Raw genomic sequence first — 26832 nt, forward strand, 5'->3', positions numbered from 1 at the left:
AGGAAAGTGCTTAACGCAGCGGGATTCGCTGTGCTGGAGAGGAAGGGATTTAAGGAAATGCCTTTGATTAAGTGCCCCACTGAGAGATGCTCCCAAAAAGTCCTTCCGCTCGTGCCAGCTTTTCCATCCCTGTTGAGTGACATCCCAGTGTCATTCCTGATTTTTTCTGAGCGTCCTCAGTACCTGGGATCCTCTTTGGGACAGAGCAGGGCCACCTGTGGGGTATCCATGTGCTGGCTCCCTGCCTAGCCAAAGAAACAGATTGCTCCCATGGCAGCAGCATTAACTTTTTATTAATAATAATAATTTTTACTATTCCAAAGTGGAGCCAGGTTCCAGGGAAGCAGCTGTCTCAATCCAAACTTTCTTTCCTTTCTCCAAAAGGGTTTTTAAAAGAATTTATTTTCCTTCCTGAAGTTCAAAACAGCCAGAGCAGCAGGGTACAGAGAATACATCGGAGACAAGGAGGTCGAGGCGCTTCCACTCATCCCTGTGCTCCCAACCCTCCCTCTCGGAGCTGATTCCGAGCGTGTCCTTTCCAAAGGCAGCAAGTGGCACCTGGAGCGTGGTGTTTTTTCGGATGACTTGTTTGCAAGCCTGGCTTTAGCTAAGCCTCAGGGGCTGCTTTGCATTCACCTGTCTCCGAGCTCTTCTCCCTGCAGCTGGAGAAGAGCTCGTCTCCTCTATTTCCTCCAAATAAAAATGCATGGAGTTGGCTTTTTCCAAAGAACTTGTTTTTTTCCGAGGCGACGATGGAGTTGGAGCTACTTTTCGGGGAGGCAGATCCCCCTCCTCCTCCTTTTCCTGCTCCTCCTGCAGCCCTTGTGGTTTGGCTGTAGTTATCTCGCGTGCCAGCTGCTGGCAGGAAGATTTTGCTGCCTAAGTAATATCCATCCAAAGCCGGTGCTTCCATCGGCTGGAGGTGGCGGGATGAGGGGAGTGTTGGCTCTCCAGGCTTTTTCTGTTTCCTCCTGCTGGTTTGGCTCTGCAGAGGCTCCTCCATGAGGAGCAGGAGGGTCTCTCCCATCTCTGGGCTGGGGACGTGGGCTCTGCTTGAAATGGCAGGAATTGAATTCCCTGGCTTCCCGTTGGGGTTGCTTTGGGTTTGGTTGGAATGGGGTTGGATGGGATGAGGATTTCCAGCCTGGGGTCTGCTGGATGCTGGTGCTCAGGTCGCGCCTTTTCTGGCACTGAGTTTTGGCTGCTGCTTCCAGAGAAGCACAGAATTGTTTAGATTGGAAAAGATCCCCAAGATCGTCAATTCCAACCATTCCCCCAGGGCTGCCAAGGCCACCACTGATCTGCGTCCCCAAGTGCCACAAGAGCTGTTAAATCCTCCAGAGATGGGGACTCCAGGGATGTGCCAGGGCTTGGCAACCCTTTCAGTGGAGAAATTTTCCCTCATATCCTAATTTTTCCTCTCTGATCATGGTCGTGGAATCTGGATGTAAAGGACTGAGGCATTTCAGGCTGGATGCTGCCGCAGCTTGCTCTGGCATTGGCAGGGAATCAAGGGGGCGAAATTCCTTATCCATTTAGAGGAAAACAAAACCTCGGGATAAAAATGAACCCAAAGCTCTCCCTTTGCTGCTCTTACAGTGCTGTTCAATTTCCCTTTGTGTGAAGCACCTCAGGAGCTGCTGAGTTCCAAAAGCACTGTTGCCAGATGCTGGGAAAAGAGAAAAACAAGCCAATATATGGGAACAACTGGAAAACTTCCTAAATAAGTCAGGAATGTGCTGGAATGTGCAGAGCTCCTTCTTTCCCTCTCTGGTCCTGCTCAAATGAAATCAAATAAGTCCTGGCTCAGTGGTTCCTGTTGATGTTTCTTTCTTAACATTCCCCAAAGGGTCCTTTTTCCATGAAAACCTCAAAGTGGGTAAACTGCTGGGGAATGTGGGAGCATCCAAGCATTCTTTGCCGTGTCTTTCTTGCAGCACAGATGTAACCTGGGAGCAGAGGTATTTTTATATGAAAGCATTTTTTATTAATTCCCCACCTCGCTCTCTCCTCCAGTGTCTCCCCTGGGTCTGTAGTGCTGGCTGTCTCCATGGTATCCAAGCTGCTTCCCTATAAATCCATATCCCAGCAAGGAATGAACTTCCCGGGCTCTGGTGTTTATCACCTCTTTAATTGAACGGGCGTTTATGCGGATGGGAAGAGGGAAGGGAAGCACAAAGCTCCTGGAGTGATGGAATGTGCCCCACAACTGCCAGGCTGTGAGCTTGGCATGATCCCTGCTCCTGAGCAGGAGCCAGGATGGAATCTCCATCAAGGCAGAGGTGTTGGCCGTCAATGTAGCGTTATGGCCACCAACACAGAGGTGGTGGCCCTCAATGGAGAGGTGATGACCATCAGTGTAGAGGTGGTGGTCATCAATGCAGAGGTGATGACCACTGATGTAGAGCTGATGGCCACCAGTGTAGAGGTGGTGGCCACCAATGTAGAGGTGGTGGCCACCAATGTAGAGGTGGTGGCCACCAATGTAGAGCTGATGGCCATAATTGTAGAGGCGATGGCCACCAATGTAGAGGTGGTGGCCACCAATGTAGAGGTGATGGCCACCGATGTAGAGGTGGTGGCCACCAATGTAGAGACAACGACCATCAGTATAGAGGTGGTGGCCATTAATGTAAAAGTGGTGGCCATCAGTGTAGAGTTGATGGCCATCAGTGTAGAGGTGATTGCCACCAGTATAGAGGTGGTGGCCATCAATGCAGAGGTGATGACCACTGATGTAGAGCTGATGACCATCAGTGTAGAGGTGATTGCCACCAGTATAGAGGTGGTGGCCATCAAGGTAGAGGTGTTGGCCACCAGTGTAGGAGTAATGTCCGTCAATGTAGAGACAATGACCACCAATGTAGATGTGTTGGCCACCAGTGCAGAGCTGATGACCATCAATATTGCAGAGAGGGGTAAAAAACCCCAAGGGCTGGAAGACGGATGAGATGTTTTCCCATGGAACAAAAACACCCAGAGGCAGCGCTCCAGCTCTTCCTCCCTCATCCCAAATTGTTCCTCTGCGAGCCGCCTTGGCTTAGCTCCCGCTGCTGATGTCTCCAGCCCACGTTGGGAATGCAGAGTGTTTATAAAGCAATTTGGGATTTGGCTTGCTTGGCTGAACACTTCAAAAACTCATTTTGAATAGAGAGTGGCATCTGCAGCAGGATGGGGCTGGGCCTGTCCTAATGCCGGGAAAGGCACCGGGATGTGGATGTGCCATGGGATGAGGTGCACTCCTGAGGACTCCCAGAAGGATCTCTGCATCTCTGTCCCAGCCATCCCCCAGCTCTGGATGGCATTTGGTCACCTTGTGGCACCAGGGCACGTGGCATCAATTCGCTCTCCTGCCAGCTGGGACGGAGAAGTTTGGGAGAAGAAGACAAGAATTCCGTATGAATTTTCACTTCAGCGCTGAATAACCCGGGATCCATCTGAAGATGCAAATTATCTGCCTTGTTTTTGGCATCAAGCGGAGGCATTTTGTGGCCTTGTCATCCACAGCCGTGTCCCTCAAAGCCAGGCTCAGCAGAGACCTCTCCAAGTGGAAAGGCAGAAGACTCCGAGCGTGCCCCGGGCGCTGCTCTTTGTCCTGCCCGAATGGGGAGCGATTGAGGAACGAGGAGAAGCGGAATTGTGGAGCTGTGCCATGAAAAGGTTCTGCAGGTGGTGGCTGAATGGGCTCAGGTGCTGCATAAAAGGTATCAACCAGGCTTTATCTCCGTGTTGGCAGCTCCTTATCCAGCAAGAAAAGTCGGATGTGCCGGTGCAGCGGGCGCTCAGTGAATTCATTCGGAGCCTTTATTCATGGAGGAGAGGGGAGAAGCACCTGGGCTGCTTTGGTGGCTCTGCCAGGGTCTGAGGAGCAGAGGTGACAGGGACATGTCCTGGTGCCACCAGTCCAGGTCTGACTGTACTCCTGCAGCGGCTCCATCCGCTGGGAAGGATTTGGGAATCCTGTAAATGAAGTGGAAAGGTGGGGATCTCACCAGCGAAGGGATGCAAGCTCCACTCTCGGGGTTGTCTCAGCAGTTCAGATAGGCAGAAATGTGAGGGTTTTCCTCTAAACAACCCTTTCCCAGGAAAACAGCTGACCTTAACTCACTGTAGGGCTGGAATCCAGCCCCATTCCAGCGCTAATCCACTCGTTGCATTTCCAGTGTCAATTTGTGACCAATTCAGATCACAGGCAACTGGCTGTAGAAAGGTTTTCTCTGGGAGAGAATGTGTTTTCCAGGGGTTGGGAAGGGCTGGGGGAACTCCTGTGTGTGCAGGCAGGTCGTGGAGGTGGCAAAAGGCTGTTGTGTGGCAGAGCTTACAGCTCGGTGGGTTTATGTAGCAAATTAGTGTAGAAAAACACAGGTGGTGGAAGGACAATTCACGTCCGTTGTTGTTCTGCACACTTTGATTCATTCCGGTTACAGAAACCCGGGGATTTATCACTGATTTCCAAGTGCTCGGATCCTCATCTCCAGCAAATTCTTATTTGACTGCAGTCCAAGTGTTGCAGGAGATGGGAAGACGGCTCAGAGGGAGCACAGCTGCCTCGGGGCTAAATCCAGCTGGGATGCTCAGGGAGGTGCTGGGACACCTGAGCAAGGAAAACCATCCCTGAGGAGGCACTCAGGGATGTGTGCCCAGATCCCCAGTGCAGCTCACTTGGTGCAGCAGGACATTCCTAACGCTCCCAGTGAGGAAATATTTGGAAGGGTACTTTGTTGTCTTTCCAAAGCCTGTGGGATGTGGGGATTGATCACATTCCTGTTTCACTGCTTGTCCTGAAAATTCGGCTCTCTGCCCATGGAGTGATGTGGAGCTTCTGCCCTAGGAGCAGGAGGATCCTTTGTATCCGTGAGCTTCTGGAGTTTGGGGTTTTTCTGGGTTTCATGGACTCGTGGAATGGTTTGGATGGGAAGGGACCTTAGAGCTCATCCTTCCACCCACTGCCATGGGCAGGGACGCTTTTGTTATCCCAGGTTGCTCCAAGCCTCATCCAAGTTGTCCCTGCCCATGGCAGAGGTCTGGAATTATCTGGTCCTTGAAGTCCGTTCCAACCCAAACCACTCTGGGATTCTCTTTTATGATTCTGTGATTATTTTCACCCAAAAAGGACAAAACCTCTCCCTGGGGATGAATCCAAACCAGTACATGCTGGAATTCCCAGGGCAGGAGGAACTGGGCATGGGGAAAGCAGTGGGGCTGAGCTGGGGCAGAGCAGCAGAATGAAACCCCAGAACTTTTAATTTGTTGACCAGAACAGAATCAAATCAACATATGCAGTCACCAAACCTCTTTACCAAGCTGTGTGTTGGGTGTTTTATTTCCCAGGCACAGGTATCCAGTCTCATCTTTCCAAAGTTGCCTGGAATGAGCGTGGGCGGATAGTGAAAAGCAAAAAAAAAAAGCTCTTTTTTTGTGGGCCGGAGTCGAGGCAGCAGCCACCCACGTCCTCCATTATGATATTCAAATGTCAATATATTTTTAATTGGTTTATATCCATTCCCCCCCCCCCCCCATCCAGCTGCCTTTGGTAATTAAGGCTCTGTAAATAGATTTTACTGTAATTGGTACGAGAAGGAAAATTGGAGGACATTGTACAGTGCTTGGGGTTGGGTTGGGGGATTTTTTTCCCCTCCTTGTTTTATCTCTTTTGACTCATTTTACATCTGTGAGCTCTGTATCCCGAGGGAGGAGGGAGCCACAGCCAGTTCTGCACAAAAACTCGGAGGCAGGAGGACCAGGTGGTTTGCTCCGGGCTGGGACAGAGGGAAAAGCCAGGGGCCAGCCCAGGTTGTCCCTTGTGGTGCCACCAGGACACGCCAGGAGCATTGAGAGCTCCTTCCCAGTGCCAAACTGGGAAGAGCCCCCAGTTCCCTGCAGAATCTTCACCCTGCCTCGAGCCAGGAGGCCAAAATCTGGCCAAAATCCTGGGATTGTTTACAGTTCCCTGCTTTATAAACTGGGGCTGTTTCTCCAGGAGGATTTGTAACTTCTCTTTCCCTTTTCCTGTCCTTCCAGCCTGTGTAAAGGACGGACTCTCTACTCCGTGGTGAGGGACGCCAAAATTGTCCTGGATGTCAACAAGACGAGGCAGATAGCACAAGAAATTGTGAAGGTATGGTCTGGTGGGGTCTGGATCCAGCAAAATTCCCAGCCAAGAGCCCAGTCCAGCCGTTCTGGGGAGCAGGGGAGGAGCAGCCAAGGATTCTGAGCAGGATAGCTCTGCTTGCTTTAAAATCCAAGGATTCTGGGCAGGACAGACCTCCTTGGTTTTAAAATCCAGGTGTCTTTGACCTCTCTCACGTGGCTGAATTGGGATGGCACCAAAGCTTCCATGGGGTCCCCATGATTGGGGCTCATCCTGGTCACTGCTCCTCTTCCCTGCTGGAATTTCAGGTGTTTAAATCCAGCATTGCTGCTGTGGGGGAGTTCCTGGTGGGATATTCCTCTCCTCTTGGAAAAAAAAAATAAATGTAATAATCATGGAATACAAGAATGGTTTGTGCTGGAAGGGAGTTTAAAACTCACTCCATTCCTCCCCTTACCATGGGCAGGGACATCATCCACTATCCCAGGCTGCTCCAAGCCCTGTCCAACCTGGTCTTGGGCACTTCCAGCATTCCCAGTATTCCCATAAAACATTCCCAGGGCTGAGGCTCCTGGAGAAATCCGTGCCATGGTGCCACAAGGCCAAGCTCACAGACATTTTCCAGAGCTAAAAACGTTTCTCCTGTCCCAGGGATGACTCCAAGTGCATCTTCCACACTTCAGACATGTCCCTATAAACTATTCCCAGCAGGATCCTCCTGTGGCATGGTGGAGTGGCCGGGAATTTGGGTTCTGAGCCCTCACAGCTTCCCATGGGATGTCAGCAGCAGCACTGAGGTGTTGAGCTGTCTGCCAGACTGGGGTTGTGCTGTGATTCCAAGCATATTTATCACCAGAAATGTTTGGCACATGCCCTGCCGTGGGAGCTGTGGCAGTGCCCCCGTGCCCTGCTCAAGGTCAGCCAACACTTCCACCCTGGAGCCCAAACTGGAGCTGATCCCACATTTAACTGAGGGAAAACAACAGAAAATCAGGTTTTCTGGCAGACCTTAGCTCCCCCTTAAATATTCAAACCCAGGTTAAAAGCAGGGTATGTTCAGCAATACTTCCTGGGCAATGCCTTTTCCTTGGATGGTCCTTATTAAATTGCCTATTTTGTGTTTATTTAGACCAGTTTTAACTTTAAAGTTTAAATTCCTTCAATCCCCCTGGACTCTCCACAGCCTGAACCTTTAGCTACCTTGGAGCCATGGCCTGAGCTGGGGGTGCCTGAGGCAGCCCAGAGCCTCTTCCTTCCTAATTCCCACTTCTGATCCATGTTTTCCACCTTTTAGACACGGATTTTTCCCGCTGAGCAAACACTTGAAGCATCACAGTCTAGCCTTGTATTTTTCCCCCTTTTTGTGTTCAGGATTTTTTCCTTCCAGGTGTTCCCAGCGGGAATAACAGCTCTGTTCAGCCCCTTTCCCTGCGTGGGTTCCTTGCTCCATGTGGGTTTTGAGGATGAGGCTGAGATCCTCATTTTCTGCAGCTGGAGCCTGTTAGGAACAGGTTGAAAACTTCCAGTCTGTGGGGTTGAGAGGTAGAGGGATTTTGTATACGCTGCAAATCCCTGAAGGAATTAGCAGAGCTCCAAAGGCTCTCCCTGAGCACCAAAGGGAATTCCTGGATTGTGGAATTGTGGAATTCCTGCCACGATGCCATGACCCAACCGCGTGGCCTTCCTGCTGAGGAGCAGCTTCCCAACCTTCCCATCTTTGCCCACCAATCTCCAGCAGATGTTTTGGGGGATTGGGAAGTGGTGGGTGTTGGGAAGGGAAATCCCAACACCTTGGTTGGGGTGGGCTTGGAGCCGCGTTGTCCGGAGGTTTTGGATTTGCTGCGGAGTCACAGCAGCTGTTGGGTTTTATCCTTTGAGTCCTGGAATGTGACGTGAGAGCTGCTCAGCTCCTTGGATTAGTGGGTGCAAGGTTATCCCGAGATCTGGGGAGGGGGAGGAGGATTGATCCCGGGAGCGGTGCCGGCAGAGGGAGCTGGCCTTTCACACAGCCCAGCAAATGAAGGCGTTACTGGGCCCCGAGTGTTTCCTCAGGGATCATCCCAGGGGCTGAGGTGGCAGGGCTGGAATTTGCGGTGGGATCTGCATGGAGCGAGGTGAGGGATTGGGGTTTGCCTGGAGAAATTCCTTCAGCAAAGGCCAGGCTGTGTTTGATGATTCCATGGAGATGAGCTCTCCGCTGGAAGTGGGAGCAGGTGGGAGCCAGGTCCTGATGTTGCTCTGGGGTCCCGCCACCCTCAAACAATGGGAAGGGGCTGCAGAGCATTCCCGTGGCACTGGGGCTCATCCATGGATGCTCGGGGCCATGCAGTGCACCTGGGCAGGGAAACGTTGGCATGCTGTTCCTTGCTCCACCCTGGCACTTTCTGGAGGTGACAGTGACATTTGAAAGCTGATTTTTAAACCTCATCATTATTTCATGTGCTGGGAACTGGAGACCCCTAATTAATCCCAGTGCCTGGAATGGTCCTGGCATCCAGCCCCAAATCCTTTCCTCCCTTCAGCATCCCTTGGCAGAAGCTCTGTAGGATTTTTCTCCCCACGGGGAGCAGTGAAACTCCCATATCTTGCTGGGTTGGGGTGTTTTTCTGTTTGTTTTCCCCCTTTTTCCAGATGGTGGAATTTGGATTAGGCTTCTGGCTCCACATCAGCCACCAGCTTAAAAATAAATTTTTCTCGCACAGCCTGCGTGGTTAATGATGATAGATGAAAAGATGAGACTCAGGATGGATGGATGGATCCCCATGGAATTCCAGTTAATAAATCCCCCTTTTGCAGTGCCAGACAACCAATATTCCCTCTTAAGCAACAGTTTGTCGGCCTGTTGGTCGTTGATCCTTCAGCAGCATCCTGCAGATCAAGTTTTCTCTGAGTCTGCTTAGGGGAGTGAAAAGTGGGACAGCATGAAAATCCCTGCTGAAGTTGGGATAAATGTGTTTTATCCCCCTCCCCATTCCCAGAATTATCCCGCGGAGCTGAACATCCGCCACGCGGAGCTGCCGGCAGTCTGCTTGATTTGCCGAGGCTAAACAGGAGAGTTTGGATTTCCCACCCATGGCCTTTTTGTGCCTCATTAGCAGTAATTTTAATTAACCGCCGAGCAGTTTTTCCTGGGGGGAAGGAATGAAGGCAGGACTCCTGCGAGGCGCCCGTTTCCAGGCGGATGGGGCCGTCGGAAGCGCCGATGGCTCCGCCAGGGCTGTGGGGAGCGGTGACTTATTACCCTCCTCTGCCAGCCCCCAAAAAAACGGAGGAGAAAACATCATCACCATCCATTTCCCAGCGGAGGATTCCGGGGGAGCGGCTGCCGGGTGGGTTTGCCGCTCATTTTTCCTGTGGGATCGATTAATCAGGAAGATGAGTGGGCGCCGTGGCAGCTGGGACACCCACTCCACAATCCCATCTCCCTCCAGGAGCCCATCCCCTCCAGACACTTTCCCGTCCTGCAGGGCCCTTTGGGGGTATGGTCCAGCTCGGATGTGCCCTGCTGGCTCATGGATCCCATGGGAATGGCGCCACTCCGGGGTTATCCCGCCCGTTTGTGCCGCTTGTGTGACCTTGGGGTGTTTTCCTCTCTCTGTTCCATCCCAGGGAATGGGATACCTGCATGCCAAGGGCATCCTCCACAAGGACCTCAAGTCCAAGAATGTCTTCTACGACAATGGGAAGGTGGTGATCACCGACTTCGGGCTCTTCAGCATCTCCGGGGTTCTCCAAGCGGGCAGGTAAGAGGACATGGACACACTGGAGCTCCTCCCCGTGCCCTAAAGCTGGGAATGTGGGGAAAGATCCCAAAAAATCCCTCTCCATGTGATTCTTTGTGTCTCCAGCCTCAGCAGGCAGGAGTTCAAGAGGCCTTTGAGTGCCGTGGGGCTGCTCTGTTCGAAGGGAGTTGGTTTTGATCCATAGGAAGGAACGCGATGCCGCGTGTGAGCCTCCGGAGTTTTGGTTCAGAGAGGCAGATTGTGCCCCTTGGACCCACCTCTTCCCACGGGATGCATCATTTCCATGGCCAAACCACCCTGCAGCCAGCCAGGAGATGCTCCTGTGGCAGCAGGGCTGGCTCATTCCTTGGCTTTTCCCTTTCCATGGTTATAATTCCCTGGCATCTGCTTCATCTCCTGCCTGGATTGAGCGGTGCCATCCCTGTGCTGTCCCCACTCCTGTGACATTTTGGGAGTCACAGACATCTGGCCATGGTGTCTGTGCTGGGCATGGAGCAAGACATGGAAAATGAGAGCCAAGCTTGGGACTTTCACAATGTTGTGACATTTTGGGGTTTCGGAGGGTTTAAATCTGAAGGTTTTGGTAAATGTTCCTTATTAAATTTCTTTTCCCGGTAGTTTGGGAGGTTTTCCAGCTGTAGGAATGGCAGGGAAAAGAGTTCCAGCAGCTGTGGAAAGGAGGAAAAGCAAAGCTGGAAAAAGGAAACAGAAGTGGGGAAGGAAGAACAGAGATTATATTTTCCATGTTTTTTTCAAGTGGGGAATAAGAACATTGCTGACTTTTCCCACCTTCCCCACTAAATCCTTGATGTCGGATTTCCCTCTAAACCCTTTGTGTAGGGAGCAGCACAGCCCAAGCTTGGGCAGTTTTCTCCTGGTCCTTCCATCTCCATGGCAAAGAGGCTCAGGAGATAACAAGAACTTTGGAAATGATGGATTTTCCCCCCAATTTCCCAGTGATGATTTCAAAGGATTAGAGGAAACAGCAGCGACCGCCTCTCTCCATCCCACACCATGCACTCCCAGATTTTCCACTCTGCCTGGATGAATATCAATGGATTTCAGCACAAAATCGGCCAAAAACTTTGCAAAGCCAGGAAATCAGGATCTCCCGCTGTGGCAAATTGGGATTTGCCTCTGGTTTGGCTGCTGGGTGGGGGGTTTGGGATTCAGGGCCTGCCAGGAGGAAGGCACAGCTCATTCCAGCTGGGAACGAGGATTTGTGCAAAACCTTTGTCAGGAATCTTTGCTGTGAAGGTCAGGGATACTCCAGAGATGGAATCAGAAATGGGGGGATGGGATTTCTGATGAGGTGGTCGATATGTGGCCACCTCTGCCCGAGATTGGGATGTCCCTTGTGGGGTTAGAATCCAGGAGATGACTCAGGAGAGGAAGGATGGCCAGGAAAGCAAGGCTGGATAGAAATGAGCAGGGTTTTGCTGGAAAAATGGAGAAAATGAGAAAATGTGTGCCCTGGGCTGCTGGTAGCAGATGTTTTCTGCTGAAGGGGAGCTGAGAGGAGAGCAGGGATCCACAGCCACCATGAATTTTGGAATAGGAAGTGTCTGCAGGTCTGTTCTCCCCTTTTCAGGGTGGGTTTTTGCTGGTTTTGGTGTCTCTCAGACGAAGACAGGAGATAAATCCCAATTATAGGTCCTTAGAGGCTTGGAAAAACATCTGTTGGGAAGGAAGCAAATTTTTGGAGGTCAGGTGATGGTGGCATTTCTTCAGCTGGTTTTGCTGGGCTTAAAACACTTCCTGAAGAGATTTGGTGACTTGGGGTCTCATCCTGCTGAAATCAGATTTATTCCTCCTTTATTTAAATGTTCTTGGGCTCGGTGGGGCTGCTCTGGAATTAGGAGGAGCACGAGGTGGGTCTTGAGGAGTCTGAGGAGCTCTTCTGCTGCTGCTTTTGCATTGGGGGTAGCTTGGAAGATGCTCAGCTGGGTGTGGTTGTGAAGTCAGGTGAACTTTGGTCATAAACCTTCAAACTGCTGTAATTGAGCCACTTCTGAGACCCCATTAAAGCCCAGCCCTCACTGCCAGGAGCTCATAACCCACAGAAGCTTGGCCAGGGATGAGCTGTGCCAATCCAGTCCCTGGAGCATCCCGAGGCTGCCTGTGGAATGTCACAGAGCAGAAATAAAAGCAGAAATAAAAGCCCCAGGAGCAAACCCAGCCTTGCTGAGGGTGCTGGAGCAGGTCCAAGCGAAGGAGAGGCAGGCACAGGGAAGGATGAGCCAGCCCGAGCCTTTTTAATTGCCCAGGTGCTTAATGCTGGTTTGTAATTAAGAGCTGGAGGGTGGAGGGGGTGCTGGGCAGCTGGAAGCCTCCCCTCTGTGCCCAAGAGCTTTTCCTGCCACTCCGGAGGGTCCGAGCGGTGCCAGAGCTGCTGATTGCCGTGGTGTGGGTGGAGAGGGGCCATGGACACCCCAGAGGGGACAAGGAGCCCTCATCAGCCATTCCCTGGAGTGGCAGTGTCCCTCCCGAGGGAGGGGGGTCCCTCTGGTCACGGCCAGAGCCGTCACTGGGAATGGGGAGGGCTTTGCAGGCGGGAGGATCCGCATTGTGCCATTTTGGGATTGTGAGCCAGCTTTGGGGTGGAACCCCATCCCTGGAGGGTGTCCCGTGGGATTTTAGCCCCGGGCTGACATTCAGGAGGACAGATGACCCCACAGCCATCCCTTAGCCCTGTTCATCCCCATATTTGCAAGGATTCTGAGCCCAAACAGGGAGAAATTCCTGGCAGGAGCCAGCGGGCTCTTCCCTCTCCAGCCCAGCGTGAGGTGGGACAGTTTTGTTCCCTCCTGCTGCTGAACCTGGCCTCAGACACACGATGGAGGTGTCACCACTGCTATGATCCAGGGATTTTGAAGCCAGCAGTGTATCCCAGGGGCCTGCTGGAGGATGTAAGGGATGGAGAAGTCCCCAGTGTCATCCTCAGCTGTTGGCCAAAGGATTCCAATGTGTTTATCCCGAGCAGGGGGAGCCTGGGCAGGTGGAGGAAGGACAGAGGAGGTGAAATGAGGGGTTGTTACAAAGCCAGGCTGCTCCCATGAGAGGTGCCATTGGAGGCTTGGAGGAGGGGCTGTTTTGGGGCCAAACACCTGAAAACACCAATTCCCAGGCTGTGTCTTTAGGATGGGTTTGCTTGGAACGGGCACTTTGTGGTTCCCTGTCCAGCTTCCTGCTCCAACCACAGCACTGGGAGAATTCATCCCCACTTTACCCCTGGATCCTTTCAGGGGTTTTGGTGCAAAGGGCACAGCAGGAGCCCCAGCAGACCCTAAATCCCCATCACCAGCCTGGAAGAGCCAAAGATCCCCTAAAGCACCATCCTGTGCCCCAATTTTGTCCTACTGCCTGGCAGGGACATTTCTCAGAGCAGGGTTAAAACCTGACTTTGCAAGGATGATGTGGGGAAAACCAGGCTTAAAAACCTCGGGAAGAGGGTGGGAAGCTGGGGATGCGGTGGTGCTGTGTCCTGGTGTACCCACAGCTCCAGCTCTGTGTCCCAGCAGGAGCCACCATCCTGTGTCCCAGTTTTGTCCTGCTGCCTGGGCACAGAGACAGCTCTGCCAGCATTTCCAGAGGAGGGTTAAAACCTGACTTTGCAAAGATGACATGGGGAAAACCAGGCTTAGAAACCTCGGGAAGAGGGTGGGAAGCTGGGGGCTGCTCACTGGGGATGTGGAGATGCTGTGCTCCAGGGTACCCACAGCTCCAGCTCTGTGTCCTGGCAGGAACCAGTATCCCATTTTGTCCTGCTGCCTGGCAGGGACAGCTGTGCCAGCGTCTCCAGAGGAGGGTTAAAACCTGACTTTGCAAGGATGATGTGGGGAAAACCAGGCTTAGAAACCTCGGGAAGAGGGTGGGAAGCTGGGGATGTGGTGGTGCCCTGGGCCGGGGCAGCCACGGCTCCGTGTCCTGGCAGGAGGGAGAACAAGCTGCGGATCCAGAACGGTTGGCTGTGCCACCTGGCCCCCGAGATCATCCGGCAGCTCTCTCCCGACACCGAGGAGGACAAGCTGCCCTTCTCCAAGCACTCGGATGTCTTTGCACTGGGGTGAGTCCCGTGGTTGGGTCAGGTGGGAGCTGCTCTGGGCACAGGAGGGGACGAGGATGCTCTTGGCTTGTCCCAAATCCAAGGGGACGCTCCTGGAATTCCCATGCTGGGCTGGGAGAACCTCTCTGCTTTGAGAAATTTGGAGTGAAAGCATCCTTAAATCACCAAATCCCCCTGTTTTAGAGCAGGCTGGCTCTGGGTAATGGGATCCAGAGTATCCTGAGGATGCCATCTGGGGTGGAAACAGAGCTCTGGGAGCCCCTGGAGACCCCAGTTCTCCCCAAATTACCAAATGCACCTCTTTTGGACCAGAGTGGTGCTGGGCAATGAGATCCAGGGTATCCCACTGGGAATGCCAGCCTGGCATCATCTCTGCCTGCACCCTCCTGGGGCAGGTACCAATGAGGAGGTGCTTGGATGATGGATGATGGAGATGTCAAAGGTTGGAGCCATGAGCCCCTGGACACCCCAGTTCTCTCTAAATTACCAAATCTTCCTGTTTTGGCCACAGATCCGGGTGGCTCCAGGGATTGGGATCCAGAATATCCCGGGAATGCCAGCCTGGCTTCATCTCTCCCCTGCATCCTCCTGGGGCGGGGACTGTGGAGCAAGTGCTTGGATGGTGGGTGGGGATGCCAAAGGTTGGGGGCACAGCTTTGGAGCCCCTGGACACCCCAGTTCACCCCTCCAGCCTCTGCAGGGGGCTGATGGTGGTGCCAGCCCTACGAGCAGCTGCTAAAAGCCAAGAAAATGAGAATTCCTAAGTTTTCCTCAGCAAACCGGTTCATTCCTCCTGCCCTTTTTCTGCCCACAAGCCTCCCTGAGGGCACGAGCCCAATTCCACCCCGCTAAACCTTTCCCAAAACCTTTCCTCTTTACCCAGAGGATTAATTTTCTCATGGATACCTCGAAGGCTGTGGGATTAGGGAGCGTGGGCCCATTATCCGAGGCAATATTCCCATCAAACCTGCAGTAATTACAGCTGGAAGGGTCTGGCTCTTTTTTTTTTTTTGCCCTCCCTGAGGTACAACTTCAGCACAGAAATAAAGAGGTAATTAAAGGATCGTATCCAACTAAGTGAGAGTGGGTGGGGAGACGTAATTTTCCCTTTTTTTCCTCAATCGTGAGCTCTGCCCTTATGGAAAGCGTGAGTTTCCTGAAAAGATGAAAAGGTTTCCCCACGTTTTCCCACTTTCTTGTTTCTGCTGCTCTCCATCAAGGCTGGGAGGCTCAGGGATGATCCAGAGGGGTCACTTCCCTCCAGGGATTTGGGGATCAGGGACAGCAAGAGGAAAAGTTCTTTTAAAGATGACAAAAACTCCCAGTGAGAAACTGGAATTAACGCTTTGGATGTGTTAAATCCAATCTGAGAGTGCTTGGATGCTCCTCCTGGGGATTTTGTCCTGTGCCCAAGTCCCCCATTCCTCTGCACCCACATAACTCTCCCATTATTCAATTTTTTTTTTCTTTTTTGAGATTTCCAGCCGAACTGTGCAAAATCAGAATTCCAATTCCTGAAATCAGGGAGCTTCCCTAACCCTTCTCTAACCCAGGGAGGAATCTTTTCTTTTTTCAGACAGATTTTGTCCACCCTGGTGTGATTTGTCCCTGAGTTTTGATACTTTTAGTGATCACAAGGGATCCCTGGGAGGAAAAATCAGGCCCAGGGACTTTGCCTTGGACAGTGGGGCTGGCACTGTGGGAATCCAGGCCCGTCCAGGCTCCGGGTGCCAGAAAATGATGATGCAAAACTTCCAGGCAGTAGCGGGGGCGGAAAACCACAGGGGTGCCCACCAGTGATGCCCTCGTTTTGGGATATTCCCTTGGATTTGGGATTCCTCACGGAAAAGAGGGCTTGGCTTAGCAATGAGAGCGGGAGCAGATGGCCGGGGCTTCACGTGGCCATCACCTGGTGAGGACACCTGGGATGGGTCATGGCACGGCTTGGACGGATTTTTGGAGCTTGGAGAGCTTTTTGGAGGAGAAAAAGGGAAAAGCTGGAGTGAAAGGGAATTCTTGGGCTCATCCCTTCCTGGAATTCTGCTGGAGTGGCAGCTGCAGCCCCACCATCCTCTCTTCAGCTGCTCCATGGGCAGTGCTGTTGCATCCAGGTGGGACAACCCCACTTGATGTCACAGCATGGCTCTGCCTGGGCCTCCATCAGCCCCTCTCCTCCTTCCCACGGGCTGGGATCTCCCCTGGTGGCAATCAGAGCTTGCTCCAGGGAAATGGGAGAGGTGACACCTCTCTATCGAGGGCTGAGCACCTCTGGTGTCACCTGGGATGAAGAATCTCCTGGACAAGGTGGTTCTGGAGCAGGGAAGGACTTTGGATGTGGGTGCAGTGGCCGGACACCTCCCCACCCTGAATCCCTAATTCCCAGTGTCTCCCACCAGCACCATCTGGTACGAGCTGCACGCCCGGGAATGGCCCTTCAAGACGCAGCCAGCGGAGGCAATAATCTGGCAGGTGGGAAGGGGGATGAAGCCCAACCTCAGCCAGATCGGGATGGGCAAGGAGATCTCGGTAGGTGCTGCGGGGCCCTGGGTGGGTGTGTATGGATTGGGACATGGCTGGTGGGGCCCTTGGGAAAACCCTCTGGATCTGCCCATCTCATCCAGCCAGGCCTGGTCCTGCTGCTGAGCTCAGCTTGAACGTTCCCTTTGCTCCAGCCCTTCCCAAGGATGTGGGGATGGAGATGGGTGCTCGTGGGATGGACACCCTCCCTTCATCCCAGCCTTTCGGGAGGATGTGGGGATGCAAGTGGCATTCTCATGGGTTGGGCACATTCCCTCCATCCCAGCCTTTCCCAAGGATCCAGTGATGGAGATGGTTCCTCATGGGATGGACACATCCCTTCCATCCCAATTCTTAACAGGAATCCAATGATGGTGACAGAGCCTCATGGGATGGACACATCCCCTCCATCCCAACCCTTCCCGAGGATGTGCTCCTTGTGCTCCTTGTGCTCCTTGTGCTCCTTGTGCTCCTCGTGGCGTGGCCGTCGGGGGTGAGGGCTGTGGTGGGAGCGGGACTGGCTCAATTCCCGCTGGGACAGGGCCTGGCTGGGTTCCCTCACGCGCTCTCCCTGTGGCTCCAGGACATCCTCCTGTTCTGCTGGGCCTACGAGCAGGAGGAGAGACCCACCTTCACCAAGCTCATGGACATGCTGGAGAAACTGCCAAAGCGCAACCGCCGCCTTTCCCACCCCGGCCACTTCTGGAAGTCGGCAGAGTAAGTGCCCATCCCTGCCCATCCTCCCCTGTTCCCAAATTTCACGGATGGGGGAATTCCCTGCCCAGGGATCCTTCCCAGCCCCTCAGCCATCGCAGCTTCCAGCCTGATCCCTTCTTCTCCCATGGCCAAATCCCGCTCTGTCCCCTTGCTTTGGCTTAGTCACGTCCCTGTGCTCCAGGAAACGGCGTCAGTGGGTGCCCCAGTTGGGATTTCGGGATCTGCCCTATTGGGAACAGCAGGCAAAACGCAGAGCAATCACTTAGAAACTCATTTTCCTCCCTGGAATTTGTCATGTTGTGACAAATAGAACCAAAATCTCGCCCGTGCGGGGGTGGCGTTCACGGGGGGGATTTTTCCTGCTCCCAGCGTGCATCCCCGGAGGCTGGAAATGGGAATGGATGGAGGGGAGGAGATGTCAGCTCAGGGAGAGAAGTCAGGACATTTTCGGGGCTTCAGGAATCGCTCTTGCTCCTTACAGAGGGTGGGAGATGCCGATTTCTCCTGCTGCTGATAACAGACTGCCTTTCTTCCTTAGCTGGGTGGCCCAAGAGCGCCTGGAATGTCCCCGGTGCCACTCCCTGTCCCTGGGGGGCTGCCGGGAACCCGCAAATGCCGCGGCCAGGTGTCCCCCAAAACTCCGGGAACGGGAGATGTTAATCAGGAGAGGAGTTAATTACCGAGCCGCGCTCCAAGCAGGCACCAGGGCGGCTCCGGCAGCCGGGCAGGGGCTGCTGGAGGATGCCGGGCCCCGAGGCAGCTGCGGAATTGCTCCGCTGGGTTTGGGAATGTTTTTTCCAGTCACTGAGCCACGTTCTGCCTGCCCTGGGCTGGGGTTGCCCTGCAGCTCCCTGTTAATTACCGGCCCGATCTTTTGCTAATCAGGATGTTCCAGCTCAGCTTTGCACCGGAGCTGATTCCCTCCACAGGGACTCGGCTCTGGCTGTTGTTCCTGTTAGGTCCTGGAAGGTTCCTGTTAGGTCCTGCTGGCTCCAGGGATCCCGGCTGTGCTCGGGGATGAGCTGGCTGTGGTACCCCGGCTCTGCCATCCCTGGATCCGAGGCATCGGGGCACAAAACCCTGCGGGATCCTGGATGCAGGGATGGGAGCGGTACCCAAGGAGCCCTTTCCCCTCTGGCTGATGCTCCAGGAGCCGGGCAGGGATGGCAGAGAGGTGCAGGAGCTCAGGGCTTCCCCGGGTGCCGCAGCTTTTGGGAGCATCTCAGTGGCAAAGCCGTTCCAGGAGGTTTTTTCCCAAAAAATCTTCCCTGCACCCCCCACGTTCCCACGGGAGGAGGCGCCCAGCGCTGACTCTGCTCCTTGTGTCCCCTCCAGGCTGTGACGGGAGGAGTTATGGGACGGTGCCTTCCTCCCCCAGCGGGTCTCCTCTTCCTCTCCGCTTCCCAGCCTGCGCTACGGAGGAGCAGCGGGGCCGACAGCGGGCCGGGAACGGGGCTCTTCCCCCGCGGCGTTTCTCCATCCCGGGAAGCCGGAGCAGCCCCGGGAGCACCCGGCCGCGGGGGGACGGGACAGCGGGTGGTGGCTCTGGGGACAGAACCCCCGAGCGGCGGTGACCCACAGGACAATGACTTCAGCTCATCCCCAGGGCTCCTCTGATCCCCATCCAGTGCTCACGACGATGCTCGGCTGGGGAGGGCTTCTTCTCGGTTCTCTGTGGGTTTATTTAATTCCCTTTATTTATTTCTTTGCGGTTTTGTCGTGGGAAAAAAAAAACAAAAAAGGGGGGGAATGTCGCTGATTCATGAGTTTATCCCCGGATCCTGCGGGGCCAGGGAGTGCCACTGCCATTAGCTGTCCCCCGCGGGGAAATGCATCTGTCCCGCTGTCCCCGCGGCCCCTCGGTGGGCAGCGCTGACCTTTCACGAGTGGCTTCTCCCCCTCCCGGCCGCGGCCACTTTCTGTCCCCCCGCGGGTCTCCCTGCCAGCGGGGCCCATCTCCGCATTCCCGTTAATTTATCCGCTGTGCCCGGGGTGTGTCTCATCAGCCAGCGCTGCTCCTGCCTTTGCTCCTGGCTCCCCAAAACCGGGATTTGGGGGTGCTCTGGGGCTGGCCACAGCAGGGCAGCAGGAATTGGGGTCCATCCTCTCTCCTGTGGCCTTCCCGGGCTCATTCCTGGGCTGGGAATGCAGGCAGGCTCTGGTTGTACAGAGCAGCTCCCAGCCCCACTCTGGCACATCTCAGCCATGCCCAGCACCGCTTTCCCCCACACGCTCATCTCCCATCAGCCAAATCCCAGAGTTTCCCCAAAAATTCTCTCTGGGAGCTGCAGTTTCCACCTGAATTCCACGTGCTGGTATTTCCCTCTCCCCCCCAGCTCGGCTAGGCCCTCCAGCCCCTCGGATGAGCTGTCAGATGAGAGCAAATTGCATTCCCAGGCTCTCATGGAGCATAATTGCTTGACAGGAACCATCCCAGATAATTCAATTGTAGTCTCAGTTCGCTTTAATTTGGAGCCCTGACGAGGCTTTGCAAACCCAAGCAGCCCTGGTTTGTCTGGCTGCTGCTCCAGCTCCTCCTCGCTGGTGTTGGGAGTGCTTTAGCATAAGTAAATGAAGATTAGAAACTTAATTGCAGCTGGGCTGAGATGGGATTTTAATTGTGGGGGTGTTAAAACCCCCACGTGTGCATGTGTGAAAATTCCAAGGTGGGCAGGAGCAGGGAGGGGCTGATCCAGCCGCCAAAAGGATCTGGAGGAGTCTCCTGCTGATGTTTTTGGGATGGGGGGCAGTGCATGGAGCTGGGATGGGGCAGGATGGCTTTTGGGGCTGAGCCCTGGTTTGGGTTAACTGCTCCCTGCCCCAGCAGCACAATTGGGGTCCCTGGGGCTGATCCCACCTGCCCATCCCAGCTCTGCCTGCCCTTTTCCCCAGCCCAGCTGCCCCTGCTCCCCCAGCCCTCCCTCTGCACGAAACACAAACCTTGCACTAAACCCTCTCTGAGCTCTCACCAATGCCTTCAAAATGCTCACCAAATCCTTCCCCAGAGGTTTTGGGTGCTGGGGGGGCACGGGGAGGTGTCACCAATCCCCAGACCCCCTCCAGAGGCAGCGCTGTCCTGCTGGTGTGGGGCTGTGGGTGCTGAGCAGGTGGGAATTCCCAGGGGAGCAGCAGACAGGGAAAGGTCTTGGAAGGGAGAAGAAGGTGACACCAGGGCTGGAGGTCATCTCCAGGGTGGCACAGGGCTGGAGCCTGGTGGATGTTGTGTGGATCTGTGGTGGAAGGGATGAGATCTGTCTAGGGGTCATCGTGGGTTTGCTCCTGGTGTCCCAGGTGGTCTCACCTTGATGTGTCCCCCGTGGGGTCTCACAGCTGCTGCAGACTCCTGGTGGATTTTATGGGCCAGGAGTGGAGGAACAATGAGCTGAGGGGTGCTGGGTGCTGGGTGGGCTCCCCGTGGTGTCAGGGCCTCACTGGGCTGCAGCTCTGCACAGAACCATGGAATGGGTTGGGTGGGAAAGGACCTCAAAGCTCATCCCATCCCACCCCTGCCATGGCAGGGACACCTCCCACTGTCCCAGGCTGCTCCAAAGCCCATCCAGCCTGGCCTGGGACACTGCCAGGGATCCAGGAACAGCCACAGCTTCTCTGGGAATTCCATCCCAGCCCCTCTCCACCCTCCCAAGGAACAATTCCTTCCTGATATCCCATTGAACTCTGCCCTCTTTCACTTCAAAGCCATTCCCCTTGTCCTGTCTCATTCCACACCTTTCTCCACTGGATTTTAGGCATCTGGAAGAAATTAATATTCCTACAGCCAACCTCTCCCTGCTCTCCACCCTCTTCCTCCCCTCTCCCCTGGCTGTGGTACAGCCACAGGCACAGCACAATGGTATCGATGGCAGAAGAGCTGTCCTGAATTTATCCCAAATGAGCTCCGAGGAGCAGCTCCTTCCCTTCCATTCCAGCTGTTCAGGCTGCCACGTTATTTCCATCATTCCTTCTTATTTTTAAAGTCTTAGTTATTTAAACAAAACCCCACCCACCAAACCAACAAATTCCCAAATCCCCGCTGAGCCCTGACCGGGCAATTTCTGGGAATGACGAGCTCAGAGTTCGGCCCCCATGGCTTTTATCCAGTCCTTGAGCGCGGCAGGAGCTGGGGTGGGGCAGATTTGGGACGGATGGGAGGCAGAAAGGAATGTCTTGGAGGTGGAGGAGCTGCTCAGCCTTTCCTAGAGCCTGGAATTATGGAATGGTTTGGGTTGGAAGGGACCTCAAACCCACGGGCAGGGACAATCCACAATCCCAGGCTGCTCCCAGCCCCATCCAGCCTGGCCTTGGGCACTGCCAGGGACCCAGGGGCTGCTCTGGGCACCTGTGCCTGCCCTCACCAGGAGAAATTCCCTCCCAGCACCCAGCCCAACCCTCCCTGTGCCCATTTAGGATTCCATGGAAAAGCTGGTGCCTGGAACTCGGCCTCTTTGGCTGTGTGAGGAGAAGGGCTCTGTGCTGAGCCCCTCTCTGCCCCCCAAGTGCCCTGGGTCGAGCCTTCCTCCTTTCTTCACCCTTTATTTATTTTAAATTATTTGAATTTCATGGAATTTCTATGAATTTGTTTTAATTTATTTGACTTACTATGAATTTATTTGAATTTATCTATTTTTGTTGCCAACATTGCGGGGGAAGCTTGGTCAGCTGCGAGCGCTGCCTTTAATTTCAGGTCCCTGTAAATTCCCGTGTTCCATTGCCTTGTACATAAGGTATATATGGATATATATACATATCTCTATATGTATGTATATAGATATATACAGACCTCAATCCTGTACAGTTTCCAACTGAACTCGCTGGCCTGCTTCGTTTTCTCCGTGGTAGTTCTGCAGAATGAGCTGATTTTCAGTTCCCTTTTCCTCCCTCCACCCCCTTTTTTCTTTTTATAAATATATATATAAATATATATATATATATATTTTGTTGTCGTCGTTGCAAAAAAAAAAAAAAAAAAACACAACACCTCCGGAAAAATAGAAGCTGGTGAGAAATAAAAATACAAACCACCCCCACAAACCACAGACACAAAAAAAAAAAAAAAGAAAAAAAAAAGAATTTCTGAGAAAGGCACGATGGATTCTCCCCGCTGTAAATTTGTACAGGAACATTTCTAACGTTTTCTACACTTGAAGAAAGTAATTTCTAATTTCTGCTGTCTGGCTGGGTGCGAATCTCTCTGGGACCTGCAGACCTGGATAGCCATTTGTTCCCGTGGTTTCTTGTGCAGTGTTTGGTGAGGTGACAGTGTATGAATTATTTATGCCAATAAAAAGAAAAAAAAACCCTAAAAAAACAAAAAATAAAAAAACCACCAAAACCCATTTGAAAAAACCTTGCCCTGCCCTGTGCTGCTCCGCGTCCTCTCCTCGCTGTATCCCGGGAATTTTTACCCGTGGTGGGGTGGGGATGAGTCCATCAGAGCCTTGGCAGCGCCTGAGCCTGTCCAGCACTGCCAAATCCCTTTTTTCCCTCCTGCTCAGCCCTTTGGGGATGATAATTCCCAACCAGCGCTTAGATGGGAGCTGAGGCAGCAGCAGGTTGGGAATTGGGCAGATTCCGGGAGATGGATCCCAGCCGGCTGTGCCCAGTAGAGGGGTGGAGGGGGTGGGCACCGGGGGGATGCTGAGCCCGGTGATGGAGCCCCGTGTCGGAATCTGTGGGTATTGGTGATTCCGAGATTGTAGAAAGTCTCTGTCTGTCAGCCCCACTGCCAAAGCAGAAGCCATAATTGGTCTGTGCTGTTTCAAGGTTGTTTATTCTGTTTATCTCTAACATGTTCTGCTGCCCTGCCGCAGCTCTGTCCTGCAGGGCAGTGTGCGGGGCTCTGCCCTCAGTGGGATGGTACAAACATTAAATACCACAAACTACCTGTGCTGGATTTACAATAACGTGCCAATATCTGTCACCTACGTTGGACAGTGTGTCCCCAGCCTAAACCAATAGAAAAATGCCAACATCACCAAGAACATGGAGGTAAGGAAGAAGAAGGAGGAAGAAAAGGATCAGGCCCACTTTCCTCCATCTTAGAACTCCTGACCCCCCTGTACAAAGTAAAACCCCCCCTGTACAGGTGTTAAAACCCCCCTGTACAATACTAAAAAATTTTACCCTCTAATTTGTGACTACTTTTACTATACCATCGAACCCTCTGTGACTGCTTGTTCCACCTTCAAAGTTGGTAATTCATTCCATGGTTCAAACTCAAGATCACAGCTGTTTTCTGCTGTTTGCCAGGGTCTAAAATGCTTCTGACCAAGGCCTGGAACCTCTGAAAATGTCTGAGGGACATTTTGAGTTCCGACAGCCCCGGAGGCTCCCGGCAGCTGCTGCTGCCTTTGTTTGCCTCTCCCGGCTGTTTGCCCGGGATGCCACCATCCATCTGGGCACAGCCCCTCTGGAAAAGCGGCGGCTTGGCTGGTGGGAGCACCCAGGAGATGGAGGAGAAAAATCACGGGAAGTTCACACGGTTTCCCCCCTCTCCTTCCCTCCTCGCCACTACCCGAGCACTTGAAAGGTAAAATAATGATGGCTCGCCATTAATAAACCATGAAGGCTCCACACTTCTCCTGTCGAGGGCTTTTCATCTTCCAAAGCCTGCAGGAGCTGGAACCAATTAAAGCCGGCTCAGCCCGGGCGGGGGGCGGCACGGAGCGTCCAGGGGGATTTGCTGGGAAGGGGCTGCTCGGATGGATCCTCCCGGCGGGAGAAATGCGGGATTTGGGGCTGAAGAGCCACCGCTGGATGGGCGCTCCGCCTGCCTGGCTCAGGGTCACACCGGGGATGTGCAGTGAGCAGGGGGCTCGGCAAAGCTGGGGGGCTGCCACCAGTCTGGAGAGGAACTGGTTAACACTGGTGTGTAACCGGTTGCCACTGGTGTGTAACTGGGCAGCGCTGGTGTGTAACTGGTTAGTGCTGGTGTGTAACTGGGCAGCCCTGGTGTGTAACTCGGTAGCGCTGGTGTGTAACTGGTTGGCACTGGTGTGTAACTGGGCAGCACTGGTGTGTAACTGGTTAGCCCCGGTGTGTAACTGGTTAGCACTGGTGTGTAACTGGTTAGCACTGGTGTGTAACTGGTTAGCCCCAGTGTGTAACTGGGCAGCACTGGTGTGTAACTGGTTGGCACTGGTGTGTAACTGGGCAGCACTGGTGTGTAACTGGGCAGTGCTGGTGTGTAACTGGTTAGCGCTGGTGTGTAACTGGTTAGCGCTGGTGTGTAACTGGTTAGCACTGGTGTGTAACTGAGCAGCACTGGTGTGTAACTGGTTAGCACTGGTGTGTAACTGGTTAGTGCTGGTGTGTAACTGGGTAGCACTGGTGTGTAACTGGGCAGCACTGGTGTGTAACTGGTTAGCGCTGGTGTGTAACTGGTTAGCGCTGGTGTGTAACTGGTGAGCACTGGTGTGTAACTGGGCAGCGCTGGTGTGTAACTGGTTGGCACTGGTGACTCCAGCTCCGGGGACAGAGCTGCTGGTGGCACCGCAGGGCCCAGCGCAGGGAGGCTGAGCTCGCTCCTGGCTTGTGGTTAATGAGACGCCAGCACCAGGACGGTGAGAAATGTCCAAAATATCCCCCAAATTCCCTTGAACAGCGGCGGCGGAGAGTTGGGGACACCTTTGGGTGCTCCTGGTGGGGATCTGTGTGTGTGTGTGTGTGTGTGTGTGTGTGTGTGTGTGTGTGTGTGTGTGTGCAGGGACAGGCACAGGGACGCTCACCCGTGGCTAGAGACACGAATCTGCCTTGATTTGTGTCATTCTGCCCCCAAATTAGGGCGTTTCTTGAGCCGCACTCAACACCTCCGATCCCCCGAGGTGCGGCTGTCGGTCCTGGCCGGGGGCACAAGGCTCTGCCCCCCGGGGGACCCCGCCGGGGACAGCGCTGGGTCCCCCTTTCCGCCCCGCAGCAGCAGAAGAAAAGGCTGGCGAGGAGCCGAGAACCGGCGGTGCCAGCAGGGCAGGGCTCAGGGGCACAATCCACAGCTCGTGTTACCAACAAAACAGCCTTGCTGGGACTCCTGGGCTTGAGCTAAGTGCTGACACTGAGAGGTTAATTAGCTAATTGCTCCTGGGAATCACCTACACCCCCACCCACGCTAGGACCGGGATGCAAAATGGACCAGTGGAATCGTGGGAGGGGGTTTGGGGATGAAAACACCCCTAAATGGAAGGCTGGGCACAGCGGAGGGGGCTGGATGGGGAAAAGGGAACCACGTCCCTGGTCTGTGTCTGAGCTGTCACCATAACCTACAGAGGACCAGGCTGGGCTGTGGGAAGCAGGAGCAAAGGAACAACAATTCCTGGTGTTACCAGGAGGGAAGGAGAGGGGATAGATGCTGCTGGACTTCAGCTACAGACCGCACACCTCTGCACCTTTAACTACCAGTGTGCCACGGAGACTCCTCCAGGGACAGCCTCTGCAGCCTTCTCCCCTTCGGCTGCCGGGGAAAAGCTCCAGCAGCGGGGGCGAGCTCCGTGTCGAGCCCCCTGCCCGGCTGATCTTTTTAACAAAGAGCTGAACATCGATAAAGGCATAAGCCCTGTCCATTATTACAGCTCGGAGCCGGGCTGGGGCTGGTCCCGCATCCCCGGGCCGGTGCTCCCCGGGGCTGTGGCGGAGCCCCACAATGGGGCATTGTCCCGGCTCTGATTTATGTCCCTCCCCAGGCTCGCCCGGCCTTTCTCAGGAGCCGCAAGGAGCGCAGGGCCGGCGCTTTCGGGGGGAGCCGGGCTGGGCTGAGCCCCCCGCAGCCACCCCAGCACGGCCCGGGGGGTCCTGCCTGCCTAAAGCTCCACTTCTTCATTAGGGCTTGATGAGCTCATTAAGGGCTGCCCTGCGCTGGGACAGCCGAGCTGGGTGAATTCCCCAGGGCTGTCTCGGGTGGGGACAGCCCCGGGGTTGATTCCAGCCGGGGAGAGCCCCCGGGGGTCCCAGTCCGCCCGGGGGAAGGGGCTGCCCTGCCCCGAGCCCCGCTCCTGCTGCCCCATTGCTCAGCAGATTCTCTTTCCTCACCTCTATTTTTACGCTGCCCTGGGGACAGAAACCCGACCCCAGTGAGTGCAGGCAGCTCCTGCCGGGCTCCCAGCGCAGGAGCCTTTCCTCTGGGAAGGAGGAGAAATTCCCAATCCTCAATTTTTTGCCCTAAACTCGACACCCGCAGCCTCCTCCAGAGAGACGAGCTGTGCCTGGGCAGCAGCAGGTAGAAAAACTGGCTGAAGGTTTTCCTGTGCCCCGGTTTTTTATTTATTCCTGGGGTTTTTTTGGGACAGGGTGGCTTTCTGTGCCTGGGTTAGGGTGGGAGGGGGTCAGGGACCCTGGGTGTGCTGTGAGGTCCGTGTAGGCTGGGGAAGGGTCGGTGATGCTGAAGGAAATAATCCCACACTGGAGGTTTGTGCCAGAGCACCTGGAAGGGAGGATGTGTCCCAGAGGGGAATTGTCCCACCAGGGTGTGGGTGGCCTGTCCCAGCACCTCGGGGTGCCAGACATCCCCAGGAGGCTCTGGAGAGCGTCAGGGAATCCCTGTATCCCCATCCTAGGGCCAGCCATGGGGTAGGGGTGCTCTGTGGTACCCCCTGGCTCCATGGCCCCACTTCCAGCTGGTGGAGAGACACATTCCAGCCTCCTGGAAGGTGCCAGGCACGGGGGATGAGCCTTCAGCCTGAACTTCCATCCTCCCCAGCCACCAGCTCCTG

General features: G+C 54.3%; 1 protein-coding gene across 3 annotated transcripts in view; it reads left to right on the top strand.

Annotated features, from left to right (window-relative positions):
- KSR2 (kinase suppressor of ras 2) overlaps positions 1 to 22106 on the top strand; it is an 84125-nt gene extending 62019 nt beyond the window's left edge. For 2 of the 3 annotated variants that reach the window (XM_041719439.2, XM_041719441.2), the window contains 6 exons: positions 6022 to 6118; positions 9701 to 9834; positions 13769 to 13900; positions 16297 to 16426; positions 17001 to 17134; positions 18470 to 22106. In XM_041719439.2, coding sequence (XP_041575373.1) covers positions 6022 to 6118; positions 9701 to 9834; positions 13769 to 13900; positions 16297 to 16426; positions 17001 to 17134; positions 18470 to 18476 — 634 coding nt within the window. In that variant the 3' untranslated portion in view covers positions 18477 to 22106. Of the gene's footprint in view, positions 1 to 6021; positions 6119 to 9700; positions 9835 to 13768; positions 13901 to 16296; positions 16427 to 17000; positions 17139 to 18469 lie in introns of those variants that run through there. The other variant, XM_041719440.2, reaches the window with a different exon arrangement.
- The last annotated feature ends 4726 nt before the right edge of the window (positions 22107 to 26832 follow it).

Source organism: Taeniopygia guttata, chromosome 15, assembly GCF_048771995.1.
Source record: "Taeniopygia guttata chromosome 15, bTaeGut7.mat, whole genome shotgun sequence".
NCBI lineage: Eukaryota > Metazoa > Chordata > Aves > Passeriformes > Estrildidae > Taeniopygia > Taeniopygia guttata.